The following is a 24,143-nucleotide window of genomic DNA, read 5'->3' as shown; positions in this document are numbered from 1 at the left end:
TATATGGAATTTAGAAAGATGGTAACAATAACCCTGTATACGAGACAGCAAAAGAGACACAGATGTACAAAACAGTCTTTTGGACTCTGTGGGAGAGGGCAAGGGTGGGATGATTTGGGAGAATGGCATTGAAATACGTATAATATCATATATGAAACGAGTTGCCAGTCCAGGTTCGATGCAGGATACAGGATGCTTGGGGCTGGTGCACTGGGACGACCCAGAGGATGGTATGGTGAGGGAGGAGGGAGGAGGGTTCAGGATGGGGAACACATGTATACCTGTGGCGGATTCATTTCGATATTTGGCAAAACCAATACAATATTGTAAAGTTTAAAAATAAAATAAAATTTAAAAATAAATAAATAAAACAAACCAGTTACCTAATTCAATCTAATCCTGATGAAAAACACAGATTTCAACCCCTAGTGTATCACATTTATCTAAAGCTAACTATTTAAACATGTAATTTCATTTCTGAAAACTGAAAAAAATATATAACTTACCTCAATTGTTTCGCATAGTTCTGTTCAATTTCTATCCTCTCTTTAACAAATTTGGCATATCTTTCCAAGAAGTCAATTCCCCATTGTGTATGCTTGTCTAAGCTGTCGAACTGATCCTAGAAAAGGAAGATAAAACCACACTGAAAAGGCTGAAATTTTATCCACAAATATTTTAACCAGTTTCTGATATTTGTCCAGGTAATCATGTATGAAAAGAAAAACTCAGGCTCTTCTTTCTGCTGGTCACCACCAATCTCATCCTTTAAGACTCAGACAGAAATATGTTCTTCAGCATAAATCATGCTATTTTTATGCCTAAATATCTTTACACATGTGGTTCCCCCTGGTGCAAGCAACACCCTCCACAGATCATCTCTTTGCAATTAACTCTTACTCCTTCCTTGAGATCCAGTTCAGACAGAAAATGCCCCTAAAATTTCAGACTGAGCTAAATGGTCTTTCTCTGGCTCCCCAAAGCTCCCTACAGATTACTATCTTATTCATTTGCAACACTATGTTGAGGACAGGAGCCATGTATTATTCTACTCTGAACTCCTAAGGTACAAGCACTATTCCCAGCACCACAGCAGACTCTCAGTGAAGAAGTGTTTGAACAGAATCAAATAAACCTGGGTTCAAAATCTGGGCTCTGCATTTATAGTACATTTTGACCTTGGGCAAGTTACCAAGGCACTTTATACTTTTTCCATAAAATGGGAGTCCATCAACTTCTCAACAGGACTATGGTCATTCATAAGTGTTACACAGTACAGGAAACAAGATATTAACACATAAAAATCACTGTTCTGCAAGGCTCTTCCAGTCTTCAAAAGATATTCCCATCTACCTGCTGCCTGAAAAAGCATCATTTTCTATTCTTCAAGAATAATTTTCAAATTGGCTAATAACTTGGTGCTCTTTACATCTCCCATATTCAAGATATTCAGAGATCAAAATGCTAAATATCGATATTTAATATTCAGAACATTCAGGTATCACTCCTTTCTATATCTCTAGTTGTTTTATCTTTCCAAATCACCCATGGTTTAATCACATGTTATTTACAAATAAATCATTTCAAAATATCTGCCTTTTTTTTTTTCCCTACTAAAAAAAAAAAAATGTTTTTTGACCACATCAAGTGGCATGAGGGATCTTAGTTCCCTGACCAGGAATCAAACCCATACCCCTGAAGCATGGAGTCTTAATCACTGGACCACCACGGAAGTCCCTTCTTTCCCTACTTTAAATCATTATAAAATCCTATTTATAAAAGTAAAGTCTAACTAAACAGCAGAGACAGAATTCACTCAGCTTTCATAGTCTGGTATTACTACTCTATTCCTTCATGCGCTTTTCCCTTGTTATTTGGCTACCAAAGAAGATTTGAAAACAGCAAGAGAATGCATTGCTCAGTAAATTTAATTGGTATGTTAGTTAATATTTCCCACTATAAACGTGAATTCTATTTCAAATTGAAAAACTCCCAATAACAACAAAACATTTCAGAAAAAGAAAAGTCCAAGCTAAAAACAATTACCCTTCATTTTCCAAAGTGCTTTAAGGCTTCTTCCCATCATCCTCTTCATCAAATTTTACATTAAACTTCCTTATCTTCTAGATGACATCTCCAAAAATGTTTTATTATATACCCCAATCAGTAAAATTTCTGAATATTCCTGTATGTATATTACCTATAATACTATGTTATTGTATTACATAATTATGAAACCCACAAAAAGAGAAATTTTAAAAAGAAACAAAAATGAAATAAACATTTTTTTAACCTGTTTATTACTCACAATGTTTACTGAGCACTTGCCATGTGCCAAGTTCCTTGGGGACAAAGAGGAACACTCAGCCCCAGCCCTGCCCTCCATGAGCATACAGTCCAGCCAGCCAGCAGGTAGGGCAGCTCACCTTGCTGGGGGCTCACCCTCCTGTCTTAACAGTGACTTTGTCAGTGATGCCCGCAGCTTCCACACAACCTGCCATGGGAGTCAGTGCCTAGGTCACAATGGGTTTATGTAGCATAGCTCAACTTAATGATCCCCCCATTAGCTCTATTCTCTTGTCCCTAGTGGAAATAAGCATTATTTCAAATAGTTCTTTTTTTACTTCTTTAATGAAAAAGCAAAAGCCTTGGGGCCATAACTTATCAATATGAAACAACAATTTTAATAAAAGCAATGAATTCGACATGCTTAATTATTTCTAAAATCTTGGTTTAATATTTAATGGCAAAGCAATCTGAATGCCTAGGTTATAAACTGAAACATTTAGACTAAATTTAGTTGCTGTCACAGCTGGGGAAATAAATGACACCTCACAAAGATATGAAAAGATCTAAATGGAAAAAGTCAACTGTTGACTATACCTTCGAATTCCATTTTATGCAAAAATGTGGTTAAATGTCAGTGTTATTTTAACAAACTAATCAGAAAATACTCTATATTTTTAACAAAGAGTTTCAAACTCCACTGAAAATGACTGTAATATGATTTTGTGTCAATTTAGCTGAGCAACAGTGCCCAGATAATTCAGTCAAATATTATCCTGGATGTTTCTGTGAAGGTATTTTTGGATAAAATATTAATATGTAAATTGCTTAGTTTGGAATATGTAAAGCACAATACCCTTCATAATATGGGTGGGCTTCATTCAATCAGTAGAAGGACTTAATAGAACAAAAACTGACCTTCCTTCAAAAAGAAATGATGCTAGTAGGCTTTCAAGCAGACTGCAAGCAGACTGCCTTTGGGCTAGAACTGCAACTCTTCCCTGGCCCTACCTTGCAGTTTGGACTTGCCAAACCTCCAAACTCATGTGACCCAACTCCTTATAAATAAATCTCCCTCTTTCCCTCCCCAACACACACATCTCTTCCTTCACACTGACTTTAAAACAAGCAATAAATTTATTTTCGAAATGTTTTCCAAGTGTGGATATAGTCCAAGATACGATAGTTGTAGGTGACACATATCACTTTCAGCAACAAAATTCTATAATGATGCATTTCCAAACATTCATCATCAAAATGTTTTTTCCATAGCTTAAGTTTCTTTGGAAAAGCAGCTATTCATTCACTATTAAATTTTCCCTTTTGTCTTAAAGAAACATTATATTTCCTTAAAAATACATGCTAGGAAAGCATATTGATAACAGCCAGTTATTAAAGGTAAACAAATTAAAAACAACAGGAGAAAAACAGCAAACCTGAGTGAAACAAAGCTTTTCAACAGTCCCACCCCATTTTATTTGGAAATACTGTAAAAAGTCTATCAACTATATTTCAAAGATATTATTTTTATAAAATTAATCAAAGCAAACATATACTGTAATATTCTGCAGACTTCTCACTTTAATTTCCTTTACTTACCTAGAAATGAAGTGAATAAATTACAACCATATCTCAATATTCTTTCTAAAGGAAATTATTACTACAGTGCTTTATCAGGGGTTATTACACAGTTTTTTCATAAAACACTGTTCTTCCTGTTGAGAGTAATCTTCACATCTTTCCTTTTTGTTGTTAATAGCCAAGTCGTGTCCAACTCTTTGTAACCTCATGGACTGCAGCATGCCAGGCCTCTCTGTCCCTCACCATCTCAGAGTTTGCCCAAGTTCATATCCACTGAATAGGTGATGCCATCCAACCATCTCATTCTCTGTTGCCCTCTTCTTTGGTCCTCAATCCTTCCCAGCATCAAGGTCTTTTCCAGTGTCAGCTGTTCGCATCAGATGGCCAAAGTATTGGAACTTCAACTTCAGCATCAGTCCTTCTAATGAATACTCCGGGTTGATTTCCTTTAGGATTGACTGGTTTGATCTCCTTGCAGCCCAAGAGTCTCTCAAGAGTATTCTATAGCACCACAGTTCAAAAGCATCATTTCTTTGGCACTTTGCCTTCTTTATGGTCCAACTTGCACATCCATACATAACTAATGGAAAGACCACAGCCGTGATAATACGAACCTTTGTCATCAAAGTGATGTTTTTGCTTTTTAATACACAGTTTAGGTTTGTCATAGCTTTCCTGCCAAGAAACAGTGATCTTCTAATTTCATGGCTGCAGTCACCATCCATAGAGATTTTAGAGCCCAAGAAGAGGAAATCATCACTGCTTCCACCTTTTCCCCTTCTATCTGTCATGAAGTGCCAGGACCAGATGCCATGATCTTAGTTTTTTAACACTGAGTTTTAAGCCAGTTTTCACCCTCATCAAGAGATTCTTTAGTTCCTCTTTGCTTTCTGCCATTAGAATGCTATCTATTATCTGCATATCTGAGGTTGTTTATATTTCTCCCAGCAATCTTGATTCCAGGTTGTAACTCACCCAGCTCAGCATTTCGTATGATGTACTCTGCATATAAGTTAAATAAACAGGGTAACAGTATACAGCCCTGTACTCCTTTCTCAATTTTGAACCAGTTGCTCCATGTAAGGTCATAACTGTTGCTTCTTGACCTGTATACAGGTTTCTTAAGAGACAGGTAAGATGGTCTGATATCTCCATCTCTCTAATAAAAGAGTTTTCCACAGTTTGTTATGATCCACACAAAGTTTTTAGGGTAGTCAATGAAACAGAAGTAGATGTTTCTCTGGAATTCCCTTGCTTTATCTATTATCCAGTGAATGCTATCAAGTTGATCTTGGTTCCTCTGCCTTTTCTAAACCCAGCTTGTACATCTGGAAGTTCTTGGTTCACATACTGCTGAAGCCTAGCTTGAACGATTTTGAGTATAACCTTATTAGCATGGGAAATGAGTGCAATTGTCTGATAGTTTGAACATTCTTTAATACTGCCCTTCTTCAGAACTGAGATGAAGACTGACCTTTTCCAGTCCTGTGGCCACTGCTAGATTTTCCAAATTTGCTGACATATGGAGTGCAACACTTTAATAGCATCATCTTTTAGGATTTTAAATAGTTCTGTTGGAATTCCATCATTTTTCACTAGCTTTATTGGCAGCAGTGCTTCCTGAGGTCCACTTGACTTCACACGCCAGGATGTCTGGCTCTAGGTGAGTGACCACACCATTGTGGTTATCCGCGTCATTAAGACCTTTTTTGTATAGTTCTTCTGTGTATTCTTGCCATCTCCTCTTGATCTCTTCTGTTTCTATTAGGTCTTTACTGTTTCTGTCCTTTATTTTACCCATCTTTCCATAAAATGTTCCTTTGATATCTCAAATTTGCTTGACGAGATCTCTAGTCTTTCCCATTCTGTTGTTTTCCTCTATTTATTTTTGAATTGTTTATTGAAGAAGGCCTTGTTGTCTTTCCTTGGTATTCTTTGGAACTCTGCATTCAGTTGGGTATACCTTTCCCTTTCATCTTGTTTTCTGCTTCTCTTCTTTCCTCACCTATTTGTAAAGCCTCCTCATACAATCACTTTGCCTTCTTGCACTTCATTTCCTTTGGGACGGTTTTGGTCAATGCCTCCTGTACAATATCACGAACCTGTCTATAGTTCTTAAGACACTCTACCAGATCTAATCCCTTGATTAGATCTGGTAAATTCTTCACCTCCACTGTATAATCATAGGGGGTTTGATTTAGGTCATATCTGACTGGCCTAGTGGTTTTCCCCACTTTCTTTAGTGTACGCCTGAATTTTGCTATAAGAAGCTGATTATCTAAGCCACAGTCAGTTCCAGGTCTTGTTTTTGCCAACTGTATAGAGCTTCTCCATCTTCAGCTGCAAAGAATGTAATCAATCTGATTCTGGTATTGACCATTTGGTGATGTCATGTGCAAAGTCATCTCTTGTGTTGTTGAAAAAGGGTGTTTGCTATGACTAGTGCGTTTTCTTGGCAGAATTCTGTTAGCTTTTGCCCTGCTTCATTTGTACTCCAAGGCCAAACTTGCCTGTTACTCCAGGTGTCTCTTGACTTCCTACTTTTGCATTCCAATCCCCTATGATAAAAAGGACATCTTTTTTTGGTGTTAGTCTTCACAGAACTGATCAACTTCAGCTTCTTTGGCATCAGTGGTTGGGGCATATACTTGGATTACTATGATGTTGAACGGACGTGGTCAAGCAGGAGATGGCAAGAGTAAACATTAACATCTTAGGAATCAGTGAACTAAAATGGACGGGAATGGGCGAATTTAATTCAGATGACCATTACACCTACTACTATGGGCAAGAATCCCAGAAAAGAAAGGGGGTAGCCCTCATAATCAACAAGACAGTCCAAAATACATTACATGGGTGCAACGTCAAAAATGACAGAATGATCTCAGTTCGTTTCCAAGGCAAACCATTCAACATCATGCTTTCAGGAGTACAACAAAGTAACTCAGTTATACATATACATGTATTATTTTTCAAATTCTTTTTCCAAAAGAATTGATGCTTTTGAACTGTGGTATTGAAGAAGACTCTTGAGAGTCTCTTGGACTGCACAAAGAGCAAACCAGTCAGTCCTAAAGGAAATCAGTCCTGAATAGTCATAGGAAGGACTGATGCTGAAGCTCCAATACTTTGGCCACCTGATGCGAAGAGCCAACTCACTGGGAAAGACACTGATGCTGGGAAAGATTGAAGGCAAAAGGAGAAGGGGGCAGCAGAGGACAAGATGGTGAGATAGCATCACCGACTCAATGGACATGAGTTTGAGCAAGTTCCAGGAGATGGTGAAGGACAGGGAAGCCTGGTGTGCTGCTGTCCATGGGGTCACAAACAGCTGGACACAACTGAGTGACTGAACAACAGCAAAAATTCTTCAAATCCAAGAGCAAGGGATATCTTTCCATTTCTTTGAGTCATCTTCAATTTCCTTTATTAATGTCTTATAGTTCTCAGTATATAAGTCTTTTACCTCCTAGGTGAGGTTTATTATTAATTTTATTTTTTGATGCAATTTTATAAGGGAGTGTTTACACTCTCTTTCTGGTATTTCATTGTTAATACTAAAAAATGCAACCAATTTCTGTATGTTGCTACCTTGCTGAATTCATTTATCAGTCCTAGTAGTTTCTGTGTGACACCTTTAGGGTTTTCTTCTATTGTAGTAGAATATTGTCATCTATTGTCATTTGCGTATAATGACTATTTTACCTCTTCTCTACCAATCTGAGTATGTTTTATTTCTTTTTCTTGTCTGATTGCTGTGGCTAGGACTTCCAATATTAAGTTTAAGAGAAGTAGTAAATCCTTGTCTTGTTCTAGATTTTAGTGGGAAGGCTTTCAGCTCTTCACTATTGAGCATTATACTGGCTGTGGTTTTGTCATAAATAGCCCTTGTTATGTTAAGCTACATTTCCTCTGTACAGCTCCTATAATTCAACAATAAAGAAACAACTCAATCGAAAAATGGGCAAAAGACCTAAACTGACATTTCTCCAAAGACAAAATATGGATGGGCAATAGGTATATGAAAATTAGCTTTACATCACTAATTACTAGAGAAATATAAATCAAAATTACAATGAAGTACTTCACACCAATCAGATCAGCCTTCATTAAAAAGTCTACAAATAATAAACAGTGAAGAGGGTGTGAAGAAAAGGGAACACTCCTACACTGTTGGGGGAAATGTAAATTGGTACAGCCACTACGGAAAACAGGGCTTCTCTGGTGGCTCAGCTGGTAAAGAATCTGCCTGCAGCATGGGAGACCTGAGTTTGATCCCTGGGTTGGGAAGGTCCCTTGAGAAAGCTACTCACTCTAATATTCTGTCCTGGAGAATTCCATGGACTGTATAGTCCATAGGGTTGCAAAGAGTCAGACATGACTGAGTGACTTCCACTTCACTATGGAAAACAGTATGGAGGTTTCTGAAAAGACTAGAGTTGCTGTATGAGCCAGCAATCCCACTCCTGGGCATATATCCAGAGAAAAACATGGTTCAAAAGGATACATGCACCCCAATCACTATTCAAAATAGCCAAGACATGGAAACAAACTAAATGTCCATCAACAGATGAATGAATAAGAAGATGTGGTACACACACACAATGGAATACTACGTGGCCACTAAAAAAAAAAATTTAAATAATGCCATTTGCAGCAATATGAATGGACCTAGAGATTATCATACTGAGAGAAGTCAGAAAGACAAATATCATAGGATATCACTTATGTGTGGAATCTAAAATATGACATAAATGAACATATCTATGAAACAAAAACAGACTCATACGTATAGAGAATAGACTTGTGCTGCAAAGAAGAGAGGGGCAGAGGAGAGAAGGGCAGGAGTTTGAGATTAGCAAAAGCAAACATAGGATGGATAAACAACAAGGTCCTACTGTACAACACAGGGAACCATACTCAATATCCTATGATAAACCATAATGGAAAATTTCAAAATATAATTATGTATAATTGAGTCACCTTGCTGTACAGCAAAAATTAAACACATTATAAACCAACTATACTTCAATAAGTTTTCAAAAAATTAAAAAATAAGCAGTGAAACAAAAAAAACAAATTCATTTAGTCATAATGATTTTAATATTTTGATGGAATTCAGTGACTTAATAAATTTTAAAATCAGAAAAGATAGCAAAGTGAACTTCATCACACAGTCCAACACATATAAGGCACTTACTCCCTGACTGAGTAACCATTCTATTTATAATATATATACTTTTGAACTTACAAAATTTCACATATATTACCAGGTATCACCTGCAAAACTCTACTGATAAAGCATTTTACAAATGGGAAAACTAAGTTTCTGAAATTAAAGACTTCAACCTCTGGCTCCAATCTCATTTTCTTTCAACCAAAACATGCTATTATTTTGATATATAAGTATATAGAAATTAATGTTTATTATTAAACAATGGTTCTAGACCCTTCATTTTATAAATATTGAAGCTGATGCCCAGAATGCTTATCTGACTTCCTCAAACATAATTAGCTAGAGAGATTATCTTTTAAAATCACTGCCAGTTTTATACTCTTAGTATCTAAATGAGTAACAGTTGTGAATAGTATTACTTAAAATGATGCATTTCTTTTATCAGGAGAGAAATATAAGACTGGAAAAATTTTTTGGTGATTGGAAACTTTGATGAAAGGAACAAATCAAAAATCTCAAAGTTAGAAACTGCCTAATACAAACACATACTGAATGTCATAACCACTCTTTACAACATTTCTGATAAGAAGTCATTTACCCTTTCTTTAGAAGTCTTAGCATTAGTCTGCAAAACAATTTGGAAGCATGAGAGAAGATGGCTGGAGATGGAGGAATGACTCTTACTACCACAAAATAAAGTACAAAGCTCAAATAAAAAAATTAGAATCAGAATCCTGAGACTTCAGTTCTTCAAAAGCAATACCTCTTAAAGCCTTCATACGTCTCCCTGCTAGTAAATATTGTGGAAAGACAAACTAAAGAATTAAGCATTATTCTGAAACCACCTATAGATTAGAAATAAAAATATTGTCATCAAAATAGGTAACTTATCCTCACTTCCTTATTCTTTCCACTTTTAGCAACTCTCCTATTTCTAGGACTTATTCTAGACTACTATAGCCAGTCCAACTTCTTCCATTTCCATGCCTTAGTCATTGCCTTCCTTCCTTTTCTTAAACATTTACTCTTACCATAGTTTCTGTGAAATGTATCTCTTCATCAGAGGTGTACAGTGATTAAATCTTACCACTTCATTTTTAAACCCAAGAAAGTTCTTGTTTCCTTCAGGCACTGTCTTTTAATTTTGTAAAATGTTTAAAGTTATTTTCCCTTATTCATTTGGGAGCACAAGGAAAACATTCTAAATTAAGGCTGGCATCAACACCAACTTAAATGTCTGCACCATTCAGCGTAAATCAAATGAATTATATGATGCTCTAAGATTCTACTTGGAGAAATAAGGTAGTAATAAATACTATATTTACTCGATTTTGTTATCTATATAGTGATATATTTAATGTAATTTAAATAAAAAGAACTGTCTTATGTATCACAAAATATGGTAAAGTTTTAGAAGTTACTACTAAATATTCAATCCTTGTTTTCCTAATTACTTTGGTAAAGCCTTGCATCCAAATGAAGTTCCAGTAAAGTGCTTTTAGTAAAGTATCAAGGGTCACAACTATTTAAAAAAAGACTTTCTTCACTAAAAAGCAGAATAATGACTTTGCTGTCCTAGTTTGGGCTTACTCTATGGCTCCAATTTTCTGCCAACGTTCTTCCAGCACTTCTGAATACCGAAGTACTACTGAAAACGTTTTTAAGATCTAACAGAACTGACTTTTCTCATTCTCTGATTCACAAGGGACTGTGGAAATTTCTTCTTCAAGTCTCATGGATCTGAGAAATCAATTTACAATTTAGGGTCAACAATATCTGCCTCCAAAGTAAACTGATGAACATTCTAAGTTTTTAAAAATTACCTCAGTTATTTGGATTTTCTTGTGGTTTTATTTTTTAAAAGACAGACGCAAACTTGTTTATTTGGGAAACTCACATATTAAGCTCTTAGTGACTTCCAAATCTATCCAGGTTATCCTTCCAACATCCCTCTGTATATTTTTTACTTCATAGAACTTTCTCCTCTACTACCGTAGGAACTCAATCCAATAGTCATTTCCACTGTCATTAGCCTCACTCCTGTCTCCCCAATAAATTTCAAGAATCTCATTTCTCAGATAGCTAGCCCTATCAACTCAATATCTCTAGTATCCCAAAGTCTGTAATTCTGTCCCCTCAAGTGACCTCAATCCATGCATCCTCATATATTATTACTATTCCTCGCCCCGCTCCTGTTTTCATCTCCATCTTTACAGCTTAGATTCCTAAGCCATCACTATAATCACTCCTTGCAAAGAGTTTGAATGTCCTTGCCCTCTTGATTTGTCAGATTAACCCTAGTTTTATATTTAATTCTTCATCAACCCTTTCCCACCCCACTAAAGCAACATTTAAAAAAAGAAAAAGAAATAACTATGCTGACAGGTCATACTTTGTCAAGTCTGTGCCTATTAACTTAATAGGTTTTAATGCTACTTAGCCTGAAGCCATTCACTACGCCATTACCCTAACCAACTATCTTAAACCTTGCTTCTTCTCTTAAACTTAGACCATATCCTATCTACCTCACTCTCAGCTAGTCATCTTGCTTCTTAGCTCACTAAAGAGAAGCACTCAGAACCTATTTCATCATTTTCCAACTCAATTTTTCACTGTAAACACATGTGTTTTTATTCTGCTTTCCTGCCTATTACTTTGAGTAACAGTCCATACATACCCTTACTGCTTCTGCTTACCTAAAGAACTAATACAGTTTCCGGTTTGGTTGTTAAAATATTCAAGACCCTAAGCCTGCATATGCTTGATGTATTCCAGGAAGAGCAAGAATAAGCAACCTCTGCTGAATGAATAGGAGAAAGAGAAGAGTACTAACAGCTGAAATGTAGGTGTGGGGGGTCAGAATGCAGATCACACAGGCCTTACTTTCCATTATAAGGACTTGGCTTTAAGACAGAGTGAGATGAAAACACACTTCATGGTCCTGAGCATAAGCCTCACAGGTTTTAAAACAGATCACTCTGGCATGTATGCTGATAAAAACTGTTTCAAAGCAAGAGAGACATGAGACAGGCTACTGCAATAATCCATACCAGAGATAACTTGGCTAGTCCAGGGTAAAAGCAGCAGAGTGGTATAAATTGGTAAGATTTTGGATATATTTTGAAGGCAGTGCCAATAAAATTTTATAGTGTTTTATGTATGCACTGTGAAAGAGAGACATCAATTCTGAGCACAATGAACTAGAGGGATACAGTGCTTTGAATTAAACTGGGAGAACAAGTGTACAAGTTTGGCCAAAGTAAAAACAAATACTTTTGTTTTACAGTTATGTTTGATATCCTTGGATATCCAGGTGGACATGTTGAGTAGATGCTTAAATAACATGTCTGGAATTCAACAGAAGTGGTCTCCCCAAAGACATATGGTAAAACATGATCCTGTGTGCAATCTCAATTAAGCTCTGTTGCATAACAACAATTAGAGGTCAAAGGATTGAGGAGGAACCAGCAAAAGACACTGAGAAGGAATGACCAGTGAGGTTAAAAGTAAAACCTGAAAAGTTTGGTATCTTGGAAACCACATGAATAATGTATTATTTCAAGAAGAAAATTATTTACTTTGTTAGTCAGTACAGTCTCTCAGTAGTGTCCAACTCTTTGCAACTCCATGGACTGCAGTACGCCAGGCTTCCCTGTCCACCACCATCTGCTGGAGCTTACTCAAATCACGTCCACCATGTCGGTGATGCCATGCAACCATCTCATCCTCTGTCGTCCCCTTCTCCTCCTGCCTTCAACCTTTCTCAGCATCAGGGTCTTTTCCAAGGAGTCAGTTCTTCCCATCAGGTGGTCAAATACTGGAGTTTCAGCTTCAGCATCAGTCCTTCCAATGAACATTCAGCACTGATTTCTTTAGGATGGACTGGTTGGATCTCCTTGCAGTCCAAGGGACTCTCAAAAGTCTTCTCCAACACCACAGTTCAAAAGCATCAATTCTTTGGCACTCAGCTTTCTTTATAGTCCAACTCTTACATCCATACATGACTAGTGGAAAAACCATAGCTTTGAATAGACAGATCTTTGTTGGTAAAGTAATGTCTCCCCTTTTTAATATGTTGTCTAGGGTGGTCAAAGCTTTTCTTCCAAGGAGCAAGCATCTTTTAATTTCATGGCTGTAATCACCATCTACAGTGATTTTGGAGCCCCCAAAAATAAAGTCTGTCACTGTTTCCACTGTTTCCCCATCTACTTGCCATGAAGCAGATGACATGATCTTTGTTTTCTGAATGTTGAGTTTTAAGCCAACTCTTCCTCTTTCACTTTCATCAAGAGGATCTTTAGTTCTTCTTCACTTTCTGCCATAAGGGTGGTGTCATCTGCATATCTGAGGTTATTGATATTTCTCCCAGCAATCTTGATTCTAGCTTGTGCTTCATCCAGCACAGCATTTCGCATGATGTACTCTGCATAGAAGTTAAATAAGCAGGGTAACAATATACAGCCTTGACATATTCCTTTCCCGATTTGGAACCAGTCTGTTGTTCCATGTCCAGTTCTACCTGTTGCTTCCTGACCTGTATTTAGGTTTCTCAAGAGGCAGGTCAGGTGGTCTGGTATTCCCATCTCTTTCAGAATTTTCCACAGTTTATTGTGATCCACACAGTCAAAGGCTTTGGCATAGTCAATAAAGCAGTAGATGTTTTTCTGGAATTCTTGCTTTTTTGATGATCCAGTGGCTGTTGGCAATTTGATCTCTGGTTCCTCTGCTTTTTCTAAATCCAACTTGAACATGTGGAAGTTCACAGTTCACATACTGTTGAAGCCTGGCTTGGAGAATTTTGACCATTATTTTGCTAGCATGTGAGATGAGTGCAATTGTGCGGTAGTTTGAACATTTTTTGGCATTGCCTTTCTTTGGGATTGGCATGAAAACTGACCTTTTCCAGTCAAGTGCTACTCAAAGTAATATGAGGACTGAAAATTGACCACCAGGATTTAGCAATATGCAGATCACTAACAACCTTAACAAGAGCAGAGTTTTATTGAAGTAGTCAGAGCAAAAGTCTGACTAAAATGGATTTTTAAACGATTAGGAAGAAAGAATTTAGAAACAGTGTATACAGACACCACTTTCAAGAACTCTGCTTTCAAGGAGAGAAGAGATACGGGATGATTAAAGAAAGAAGTGAGGTTAAATGTAGGTGGATTTTAGATATAAGAAACAATATGATCATATGCTAAATAGAAATAATACACATAAAAGAAAAACTGGTAATATAGAAGGAAGAACTGGAGCAATGAACACTGAGTAGATAAAAGCAGATTCACGCCTAAGTGAAGGGACTAATCTTTGCTAAAACCACAGGCAGTTCAGTAACAGAAGAGAAGGCAGAGTAAATGGACACAAGTTTAGACAGCTTGGTGGTAGTAGTTTGTGGAAAATTCTCTGGTGATCACTTCTATTCTGTTAAGTAAAATAGGAGGCAAGGTCATTAATTAAGAATAAGGATATAGTAGTATTAAGAGGACAGAGAAGGCAATGGCACCCCACTCCAGTGTTCTTGCCTGGAGAATCCCAGGAACGGGGGAGCTTGGTGGGCTGCCGTCTATGGGGTCGCACAGAGTGGGACACGACTGAAGCGACTTTGCAGCAACAGTATTAAGAGATTTGAAGGGGGAAAAAAGAGCATCTCTTCCTCTTTTGCAAACATAATTTAAATCAATAAGCATCAAATATATATAGGACTTCCCTGGTGGCTCAGACGATAAAGCGTCTGTCTACAATACAAGAGACCTGGGTTCAATCCCTGGGTTGGGAAGATTCCCTGAAGAAGGAAATGGCAACCCACTCCAGTACTCTTGCCTTGAAAATCCCATGGATGGAGAAGCTTGGTGCAGACCATGGGGTTGCAAAGAGTTGGGCACGAATGAGCAACTTCACTTTACACATATATAACAACACAAAAATATAACAATTCTTCAATCTCTCCAAGTATGGTTGATAAATGAATACCAAGTCCTTAATTAATAGAGCCATGTCTTTTAAAGACAATAATTTAGCAGGTCATAATTTTGCATAAAAAGTAAAAAATAACTTATAAGAAGATGGTGCTGTGGTTATGAGAATATGGCTCTCAAGATTTCTAACCACAGGCAACTAGCTGACCAGTGCCCCAGCTACCAGGCTTCCCACCACCAACTGTTCCCACACAGCAAGGAAGGTAGGCATATGAAGAAAGATCTGGTTGAGGGAGACCAACGAATCTTCCAACAGATGAATTCCAAAAACTCCTTGACTAATTCCTCCTTGTTAAATTCTCTTTAGAACTTCACTGTAGTAGATGATTCTACTCAATCGTCCTTCCTTCTGCCCTTCTTCCCCCTTTAAGGTCAAACTGTAATTTAGAATTGCATTTCCCTAATGATTAGTTACGACCAACCTAGATAGCATATTGAAAAGCAGAGACATTACTTTGCCAACAAAGGTCCATCTAGTCAAGGCTATGGTTTTTCCAGTGGTCATGTATAGATGTGAGAGTTGGACTGTAAAGAAAGCTGAGTGCCGAAGAATTGATGCTTTTGAACTGTGGTGTTGGAGAAGACTCTTGAGAGTCCCTGGGACTGCAAGGAGATCCAACCAGTTCATTCTGAAGGAGATCAGTCCTGGGTGTTCTTTGGAAGGACTGATGCTAAAGCTGAAACTCCAGTACTTTGGCCACCTCATACAAAGAGTTAACTCATTGGAAAAGACTCTGATCCTGGGAGGGATGGGGGCAGGAGGAAAAGGGGACGACAGGATGAGATGGCTGGATGGCATCACTGACTCAATGGACGTGAGTCTGAGTGAACTCCAGGAGTTGGTGATGGACAAGGGAGGCCTGTTGTGCTGTGATTCATGGGGTTGCAAAGAGTCGGACATGACAGCAACTGAACTGAACTGAATGATTAGTGACACTGAATATCCTGTCATGTGCTTACTGGTCAACTGTATATCTTCTTTAAAGAAATGTCTATTCAAATGCTTTACCCATTTCTCATAGGGTTGTTTGGGTTTGTTTGTTGTTGCAGAGTTGTATGAGTTACATATTCTGCACGTTAATCCCTATTCATATATATTTTTGCAAGTATTTTCTCCCATTCTCTGGACCTTTTTACTATGTCGATAGCATTCTTTAAACGCACAAAAGTTTTCAATTTTTATCAAGTCCAATTTTGAAGTCCAATATACCTATTTTCTCAAATTTTGATATCTGTTTTTGGTATCACATCCAAGAAATCAGTTCCAAATCTAATGTCATGAAACTTTCCCATGTTTTCTTCTAAGGCTTTTTATAACTTTAGTTTCTACATTTAGATCTTGATACATGTTAATACTGACTCAATTTTTTTTCTATGTTGTAAGGTAAAGATTCATACTCATTCTTTCGCATGTGGCTATTCAGCTTTCCCAGCTGAAGAGGTCCCACTGAAAGTAGTTGGCACCTTTATTGAAAATAATTTAATCGTGCAGGTGAGGGTTTATTCTGGGCTTTCTATGCTATTCCATCAGTGTTTAATGTCTGTATTCCAGTACCATTCTGTACCTTTGTAATAAGTCTTGAAATCAGTAAATGTCAGCTCTCAAAGTATATTCTTCTTTTTCAGGATTCTCTTGGTATCCTTGAGATACCTTGGTATCCTTGAGAATTCTTGGTATTGGTACTGAAATCAGTAAATGTCAGCTCTCAAAGCATGTTCTTCTTTTTCAGGATTCTCTTGGTATCCTTGAGATACCTTGGTATCCCTTGAGAATTCATATGAATTTTAGAATTGATGTTTCTATTCTGCAAAAAAGTTTCATTGGGATTTTGATAGAGATTGCACTGAATCTGTAAAATGCTTTGGCTAGTACAGTGAGTGAAATTGCTCAGTTGTGTCCAAATGCGACCCTATGGACTACAACCTACCAGGCTCCTCTGTCCATGAGGTTTTCCAGGCAAGAGCAATGGAGTGGGTTGCCCTTTGGCTAGTATGGACATCTATTTATTTGTATCTTGTTAATTTCTTTCAGCAATGTTTTATTGTTTTCAAAGGATAACTCTTCTACCTCCTCAGTTATTAATTCCCAGGTATTCTTGGTGCAATTATAACTGGCATTATTTTAATTTTCTTTCAAATTGTTCATTGTTAGTGTGTAGAAATCCAACACACTAACGAGTACTGATTTTCTACTCTATAATTTTGCTGAGTTTGTTTATATTCGTTTTAAAAGTTTTTTCTGGAATATTCAGTGATTCTTACATATAAGATCATGTTACCTGTGAACAGAGATAATTTTACTTATGTTGATCAAATTTGGGTATCCTTCATTTCCTTTCTTGCATGATTTCTCTGGCACAAACTCCCAGTATTACACTGAACAGAAGTAATGAAAGAAGGTATACTTGTGTTGTTCCTGTTCTTAGAGGGAAAACTTTCAACTCTTTCACCACTGGGCAAGATGCTAGCTATGGGGAAAAAGATAAACTTTAAACTAAGTCCTGAAAAATAGGTAGGATATGAACGCCTAGAAACAAGAGAAGATGGCATTCCAGGGAGAAGAAACTATATAATCAAATGCAGGAAGAAAGAAAATGAAGTAATTCTGAAAACTTCTGTTAAAATCAGCTACTATCAAAATGAAAGGTATTACCTAAGTCTATACGGTTCATTTTCTAAGAAATAACCAAAGTGGCTACGAAAACTAAGTATGCTATTGTCCAAATTCCCTCTATACTTGTTAACCAAATATATGATACAAATTTCTAAATGACAGATCACATAAAAAATTTTATATAAAATATTTTCAGAAAGGTGACAAAATTTTAAAATTCTTATTCCATATGCTTCTAAAATAACTGAATTCACTAGAATTCTCTTTTCTCTGAATACTGAAATAGAAAGTATAGTTTATGAAGTGTACTTTTTCAGTTATGTGTTGTTCTTTTTGTTTTCTACAAAACATACCACACATACACAAAAAGGTACATGTATATGTATGTCATACATACACAAAAAAGATCTTAATGACTTGGATAACCATGATGGTGTGGTCTCTCACCTAGAGGTAGAAATCCTGGAGTGTGAAGTCAAGTGAGCCTTAGGAAGCATAACTATGAACAAAGCTAGTGGAGGTGACTGAAGTCCAGCTTAGATATTTCAAATCCTAAAATGATGCTGTTAAGTTCTCTGCACTCAGTATGTCAGAAAATCTGGAAATCTCAGCAGTGGCCACAGGACTGGAAAAGGTCAGTTTTCATTCCAATCCCAAAGAAGGGCAATGCCAGAGAATGTTCAAACTACCATACAATTATACTCTTTTCACATGCTAGCAAGATAATGCTCAAAATCCTTCAACTTAGGCTTCAGCAGTATTAAACAGAGAACTTCTAGATGTACAGCTGGGTTTAGAAAAGCCACAGGAACCAGAGATCAAATTGCCAACATCTGTTGGATCATAGAAAAAGCAAGAAAATTCCAGAAAAACATCTATTCTGTTTCACTGACTACACCAAAGCCTTTGAGTGTGTGGATCACAACAAACTGTGGAGAATTCTTGAAGATATGGGAATACCAGACCACCTTACCTATCTCCTGAGAAACCTGTATGCTAGTCAAGAAGCAGCAGTTAGAACTGGACATGGAACAACAAACTGGTTCAAAACTGGGTAAGGAGTACATGAAGGCTGTATATTGTCACCCTGCTTATTCAAATTCCATGCAGAGTATATCACGTAAAATGCCGGGCTGGGTGAATAACAAGCTGGAATCAAGACTGCCAGGAGAAACATCAATAACCTCAGACATGCAGATTGACAACACTCTAATGGCAGAAAGTAAAGAGAAACTAAAGAGCCTCTTGATAAATGTGAAAGAGGACAGTGAAAAAGCTGGCTTAAAACTCAACATTCAAAAAAACGAATATCATTAAAAAAAAAAAAAAACCTGAAGATCATGGCATCTTTTCTATCACTTCATGGCAAATAGATGGGGAAAAAGTGAAAACAGTGGCAGGTTTTATTTTCTTGGGCTCCAAAATCACTGCAGACACGACTGTAGTCATGAAATAAGAGACACCTGCTCCTTGGAAGAAAAACTATGACAAACCTAGAAAGCAAATTAAAAAGCAGAGACATCACTTTGCCAACCAAGTTCCGTATAGTCAAAGCTATTGTTTATCCAGTAGTTTTGTACAAATTTGAGAGTTGGACCATGAAGAAGGCTGAGCGTGAAAGAACTGATGCTTTCAACCTGTGGTGCTGGAGAAGACTCTTGAGTCTCCCTTGGACAGCAAGGAGATCAAACCAGTCAATCCCAAAGGAAATCAACCCTGAATAGTCACTGGAAGCACTGATGCTGAAGCTCCAATACTGGCCACCTGATGCTCTCTGACAAGAATAATTCTAATTTAATTCAAAGACTTTCTAATTAAGTAGAACAGTTTGTGTGGTTGCAAAGAGTCGGAAACAGCTTAGCAACTAAGTACTGAAAATGATGTCACAGCTTTTGGAACTTCCCATCTCTACATGATGAAATTAAGGAGATAAAACCTACCAAAAATGCTTTTTATAAGGAAAAACTTTGGCTCTCTGTAAGTAAAAAAGATTTTAGTCCCTTTAAAAAAAAGACTGTTCAAAAGGTTTTCTTATAAGTTATGCAGGAGGTGAGATAATTTGAAGAATAAAACATCAGAAGAAAATATGTAGTGTTAGCATGTAGCTTTCTCCTCACCACTCTTCAGATAGAAAATATATCAGCACCTGGAAAACTTTGCATAAGAATATGCACAATAAAATGATGCCATTGGATCTTTCACTGAAAGATCATCTTAAAAAAGGTCAAAGTTTGTTTTCATTTTTATAATTACTGGTCACTAGTGTATGTACTGTTTATTTCATTTTAGAGTATTTTTGTTATGTATGCTGAATGGTCTCAATGGACATGAGTTTGAGCAAGCTCTGGAAGATGGTGAAGGACAGGGAAGCCTGGTGTGCTGCAGTCCATGGGGTTGCAAAGAGCCGGAAACAATTGAGTAGCTGAACCACAACAAAATGCTAGTTTATGTTAAAATAACCATGTATGTTTCGCATTTTATAAATTTATGTTTGTAGTTGCCATTTTGTAGTAAATTTTATATTTACAGAAACATATTTATGATCTATATTTTAAATGATTTAGTTTCACTTATTTCTTTTCAAAGAAATTGCTGGATTCCGAACACTTTAAAATACTGGAATTAAAACTGTTATTTTAATATTAAATGAAGTAAATGCACAAATAAAGAAATACTGGTATTAAAATTAGTATTTTAGTACTGAATCAAATACTGAAAATAAGTACTTTTGTAGTAAAAACTGCACATATTCATTGCATATACTCTGTGCATGTATGGTTGTAGTGGTTCAGTTGCTAAGTCGTGTTTGACTCTTTGCGACCCCATGGACTGCAGCACTCCAGGTTTCCCTGCCCTTTACTATCTCTTGGAGTTTGTTCAAACTCATGTCTGTTGAGTTGGTGATGCCATCCAACCATTTCATCCTGTGTTGCCTGCTTCTCCTCCTTCCCTCATCACAGCATCAGGGTCTTTTTGAGTGACTCTTCCTCTTGAAAATTGTGGAATTACAAAAGAGTGACCCTTGCTCAACCTGAAATTCTAATGTAAAGGGTGCAACTAATGGGAACATTTCACGATGCAAATGACTCAGATTTCTTAAACTAAAAAAAAAAAGAATTGCATTATATCAATAAAAAGAGTACTTTATCATTGCATTAAAACAGCACATGAAATATCAGACCAAACATCACTACTGCTATCAACTATGCACAAATAGTATGTCAATGTTTTCTATGTTTGGTTAAAGCATTTATTCAGCTTTTAGAAGACTATAAACTCTAAGCGCAGGATCTTTTTATAAATCTGTTATCTCCCACCTAGCCCAGTATCATTGACTAGCTCTTGATCTCTGAGTAATTACATGACTCTGAAGTAATTACACGACTCTGAACTGAGAACATGAAACAAAATGTAAATAAAACATTCAACACAGTGCTCAGAACTGGTGGCTATCATTATTCATTCATTTAACTCACTAACTGAGCAATGTTGAACTTGGAACTAGGGGTACAACATGAGTAAAAATATACTTAGTGGGAAGAAGAGTTATTACTCAAGTAATCACAATTTCTCTTTGATTTCATTGGCTAGTGTTCCCACAATAATATTAAATACAGTAATGATGTTAACAACTGTGGTCATATTCATGTATCTGAACTTTATGTCTTCAAGTAAACTCAATAAGGAATATTGTATTTATTTAAAATTTAATTACAGTATAATTGCTCTCTGTAAGGAGTCCTTTAAAACAGTATGCATTCTTAGCACAATTAAACCAATTTTACAGATCCAAAATAAACTTACATACTGTTAGAACATATCTGTTGTGTGATGCAAGGTCTGACACAAACTTTATACCAGTATATTATCTAACATCTTCCCTATTTAATTATATAATTTCTGATATTACAATAGCATCCATATTGATGAGCCAATTTTCTACCCGTCCCTTCATTCCACATTCCTGTCCATTTCATTTGTACTTTGGGGATCCTACAGATTTTCATTTCTGTATCACATTAGCCTCTATATGTTCAGTACTGCTTTCTAAATCTCAAACTTGAGCCCCGGGTAATTCAGTGGCTACTTAACGGTAAAGCACGGACTACAGTTTGGGATAAACAACTTTAAATCTAGTTTTATTTAGTCATACTCTTTTGCCCTGGTTCAGATTCTCTGGTGATCTACTTTCATTGTTGTCCTTGCTACCTACTATCCTGGACCACTTCCTGCCACTTTCCCTCTGCCCTCACACCAATAATGCAGTATCATACCCCTGAAGCTGACAATTCATCCTTTGAACTGAGACCAGTGGATATGATTAGCAAAACAGAGAATCAAGAGCAGAAATAGTCTTGCAAACTATTAAATAATAGGATAAATAAACAGTAAGGACCTACTGCATATAGCACATGGAACTATATTCAATATCCTATGATAAACTCTAATGGTAAAAAATATACATACACACATATATATGTATGTGTGTGTGTATATATATATTTACATATAATCCACAAGGGCTTCCCTGGCGGTTCAGACGGGAAAGAACCCACCTGCAATGCAGGAGACCCACATTCAACCCCTGGGTCAGGAAGATCTCTGGAGAAGAGAACGGCAACCTACTCCAGTATTCTTGCCCGGAGAATCCCCACGGACAGAGGAGCCTGGTGGGCTATGGTCCAGGCGTCCCAAAGAGTTGGATATGACTAAGCAACTATCACTTTCACTTTCCTGGGATCTTTCAGTCATAAATACACATATATATAAACCACTGTCCCATACAGCAGAAATTAACACAACACTGTAATTTGGTTATACTTCAATAAAGTGTTAAAAATAAAAATTAAGGGACTTCCCTGATAGCTCAGTTGGTAAGGAACCTGCCTGCAATGCAGGAGACCCTGATTCAATACCTGGGTTGGGAAAATCGGCTGGAGAAAGGACAGACTATCTACTCCAGTATTCTTGGGCTTCCCTTGTGGCTCAGCTGGTAAAGAATCCACCTGCAATACAAGAGACCTGGGTTTGATCCCTGGGTTGGGAAGATCCAAATGTTAAAAAACTAAAAAAAGGCAGAACTCAATTTGAAAATAAAAAAATAGATACAGTGTTTATGTACATATATTCATATTTTTCCAGGAGTGTGAGTCAAGTGAGCCTTAGGAAGCATTACTACGAACAACCTAGATGGTATATTGAAAAGCAGAGATATTACTTTGCCAACAAAGGTCCATCTAGTCAAGGCTATGGTTTTAACAGTGGTCATGTATGGATGTGAGAGTTGGACTATAAAGAAAGTGATTGCAGCCATGAAATTAAAAAGATGCTCCTTGGAAGAAAAGCTATAATAAGCCTAGACAGCGTATTAAAAAGCAGAGACATCACTTTGCCAACAAAGGTCCATATAGTCAAAGTTATGGTTTTTCCAGCGGTCATGTACAGCATCACCGACTCAATGGACAGGAATTTGAGTAAATTCCGGGAGTTGATGATGGACAGGGAGGCCTGGCGTGCTGCAGTCCATGGGGTCGCAAAGCGTCAAACACAACTGAACAACTGAACTGACTGACTGATGTACAGATTTGAGAGTTGGACCAAAAAGAAGACTGAGAACAAAGAATTGACGCTTTGGAACTGTGATGGTGGAGATGACTCTTGAGTGTCCCATGGAGAGCGAGGAAATCAAACTAGTTAATCCTAAAGGAAATCAACCCTGAATATTCATAGGAAGGACTGACGATGAAGCTGCAATATTTTGGCCACTTGATGAGAAGACATGACTCACTGGAAAAGAGCCTGATGCTGGGAAAGACTGAAAGCAAAAGGAGAAGAGGGCAACAAAGGATGAGATGGTTAGCTAGCATGGATGTGAGTTTGAGCAAAGTCTGGGAGATAGTGAAGGCAGGGCAGCCTGGTGGGCTGCAATCCATGGTGTTGCAAAAAGTAGGACATGACTAGGCAACTGAATAACAACAAATTCATAATTCTTAACATGAAAATTCGCTAGAACAGTGCTAAGTATCCATTTATACTTTCTCTCTTTGACTTCTTGGCTTTCTTCCCCTCCGGCTCATTTTCCTGTTCACTCTAATCTCTTTCCCATTCCTCTTAATCTACGCCATGAATGCAATGTAAATTGAAATCTAATCATAGGCTGTCCTGGCTAACAGGGACTTCAAAAATCAACCTCTTTATTTACATATGAGGAAACTATATCCCAGAGATTAAACTATTTGCCCAACATAACAGAGCTGAGTAGCAGAGCTGAATAAGGGATCCAAATGTCTTAATTACTTTTTCCTGTTATGCTCCTTCAGATCAGTACAGTTAAATAAATGCTCTTAAGACTATATTTATTTATTATCTAGAGAGCAAATGGACTTCCTGGCTTTAATCTATCTAAAGTGAAGTGAAAGTCGCTCAGTCGTATCCGACTCTTTGCGACCCCATGGACTATACAGTCCATGGAATTCTCCAGGCCAGAATACTGGAGTGGATAGCCTTT

The 24,143-nt window shown here is 37.1% G+C and overlaps 1 protein-coding gene across 1 annotated transcript in view; it reads right to left on the bottom strand.

Annotated features, from left to right (window-relative positions):
• The window catches only part of FNBP1L (formin binding protein 1-like), a 95,122-nt gene that overhangs the window by 64,022 nt on the left and 6,957 nt on the right, over window positions 1-24,143 (bottom strand). Inside the window, exon 2 of the mRNA XM_010860510.1 lies at window positions 507-622. Within this exon, the coding sequence (XP_010858812.1) occupies window positions 507-622 (116 nt within the window). The remainder of the gene's footprint in view (window positions 1-506; window positions 623-24,143) is intronic.

The sequence above is a fragment of the Bison bison genome, unplaced genomic scaffold (assembly GCF_000754665.1).
Source record: "Bison bison bison isolate TAMUID 2011002044 unplaced genomic scaffold, Bison_UMD1.0 scf7180017864466, whole genome shotgun sequence".
In the NCBI taxonomy this organism is placed as follows: domain Eukaryota; kingdom Metazoa; phylum Chordata; class Mammalia; order Artiodactyla; family Bovidae; genus Bison; species Bison bison.
This window is presented reverse-complemented; position numbering and strand designations above follow the sequence as displayed.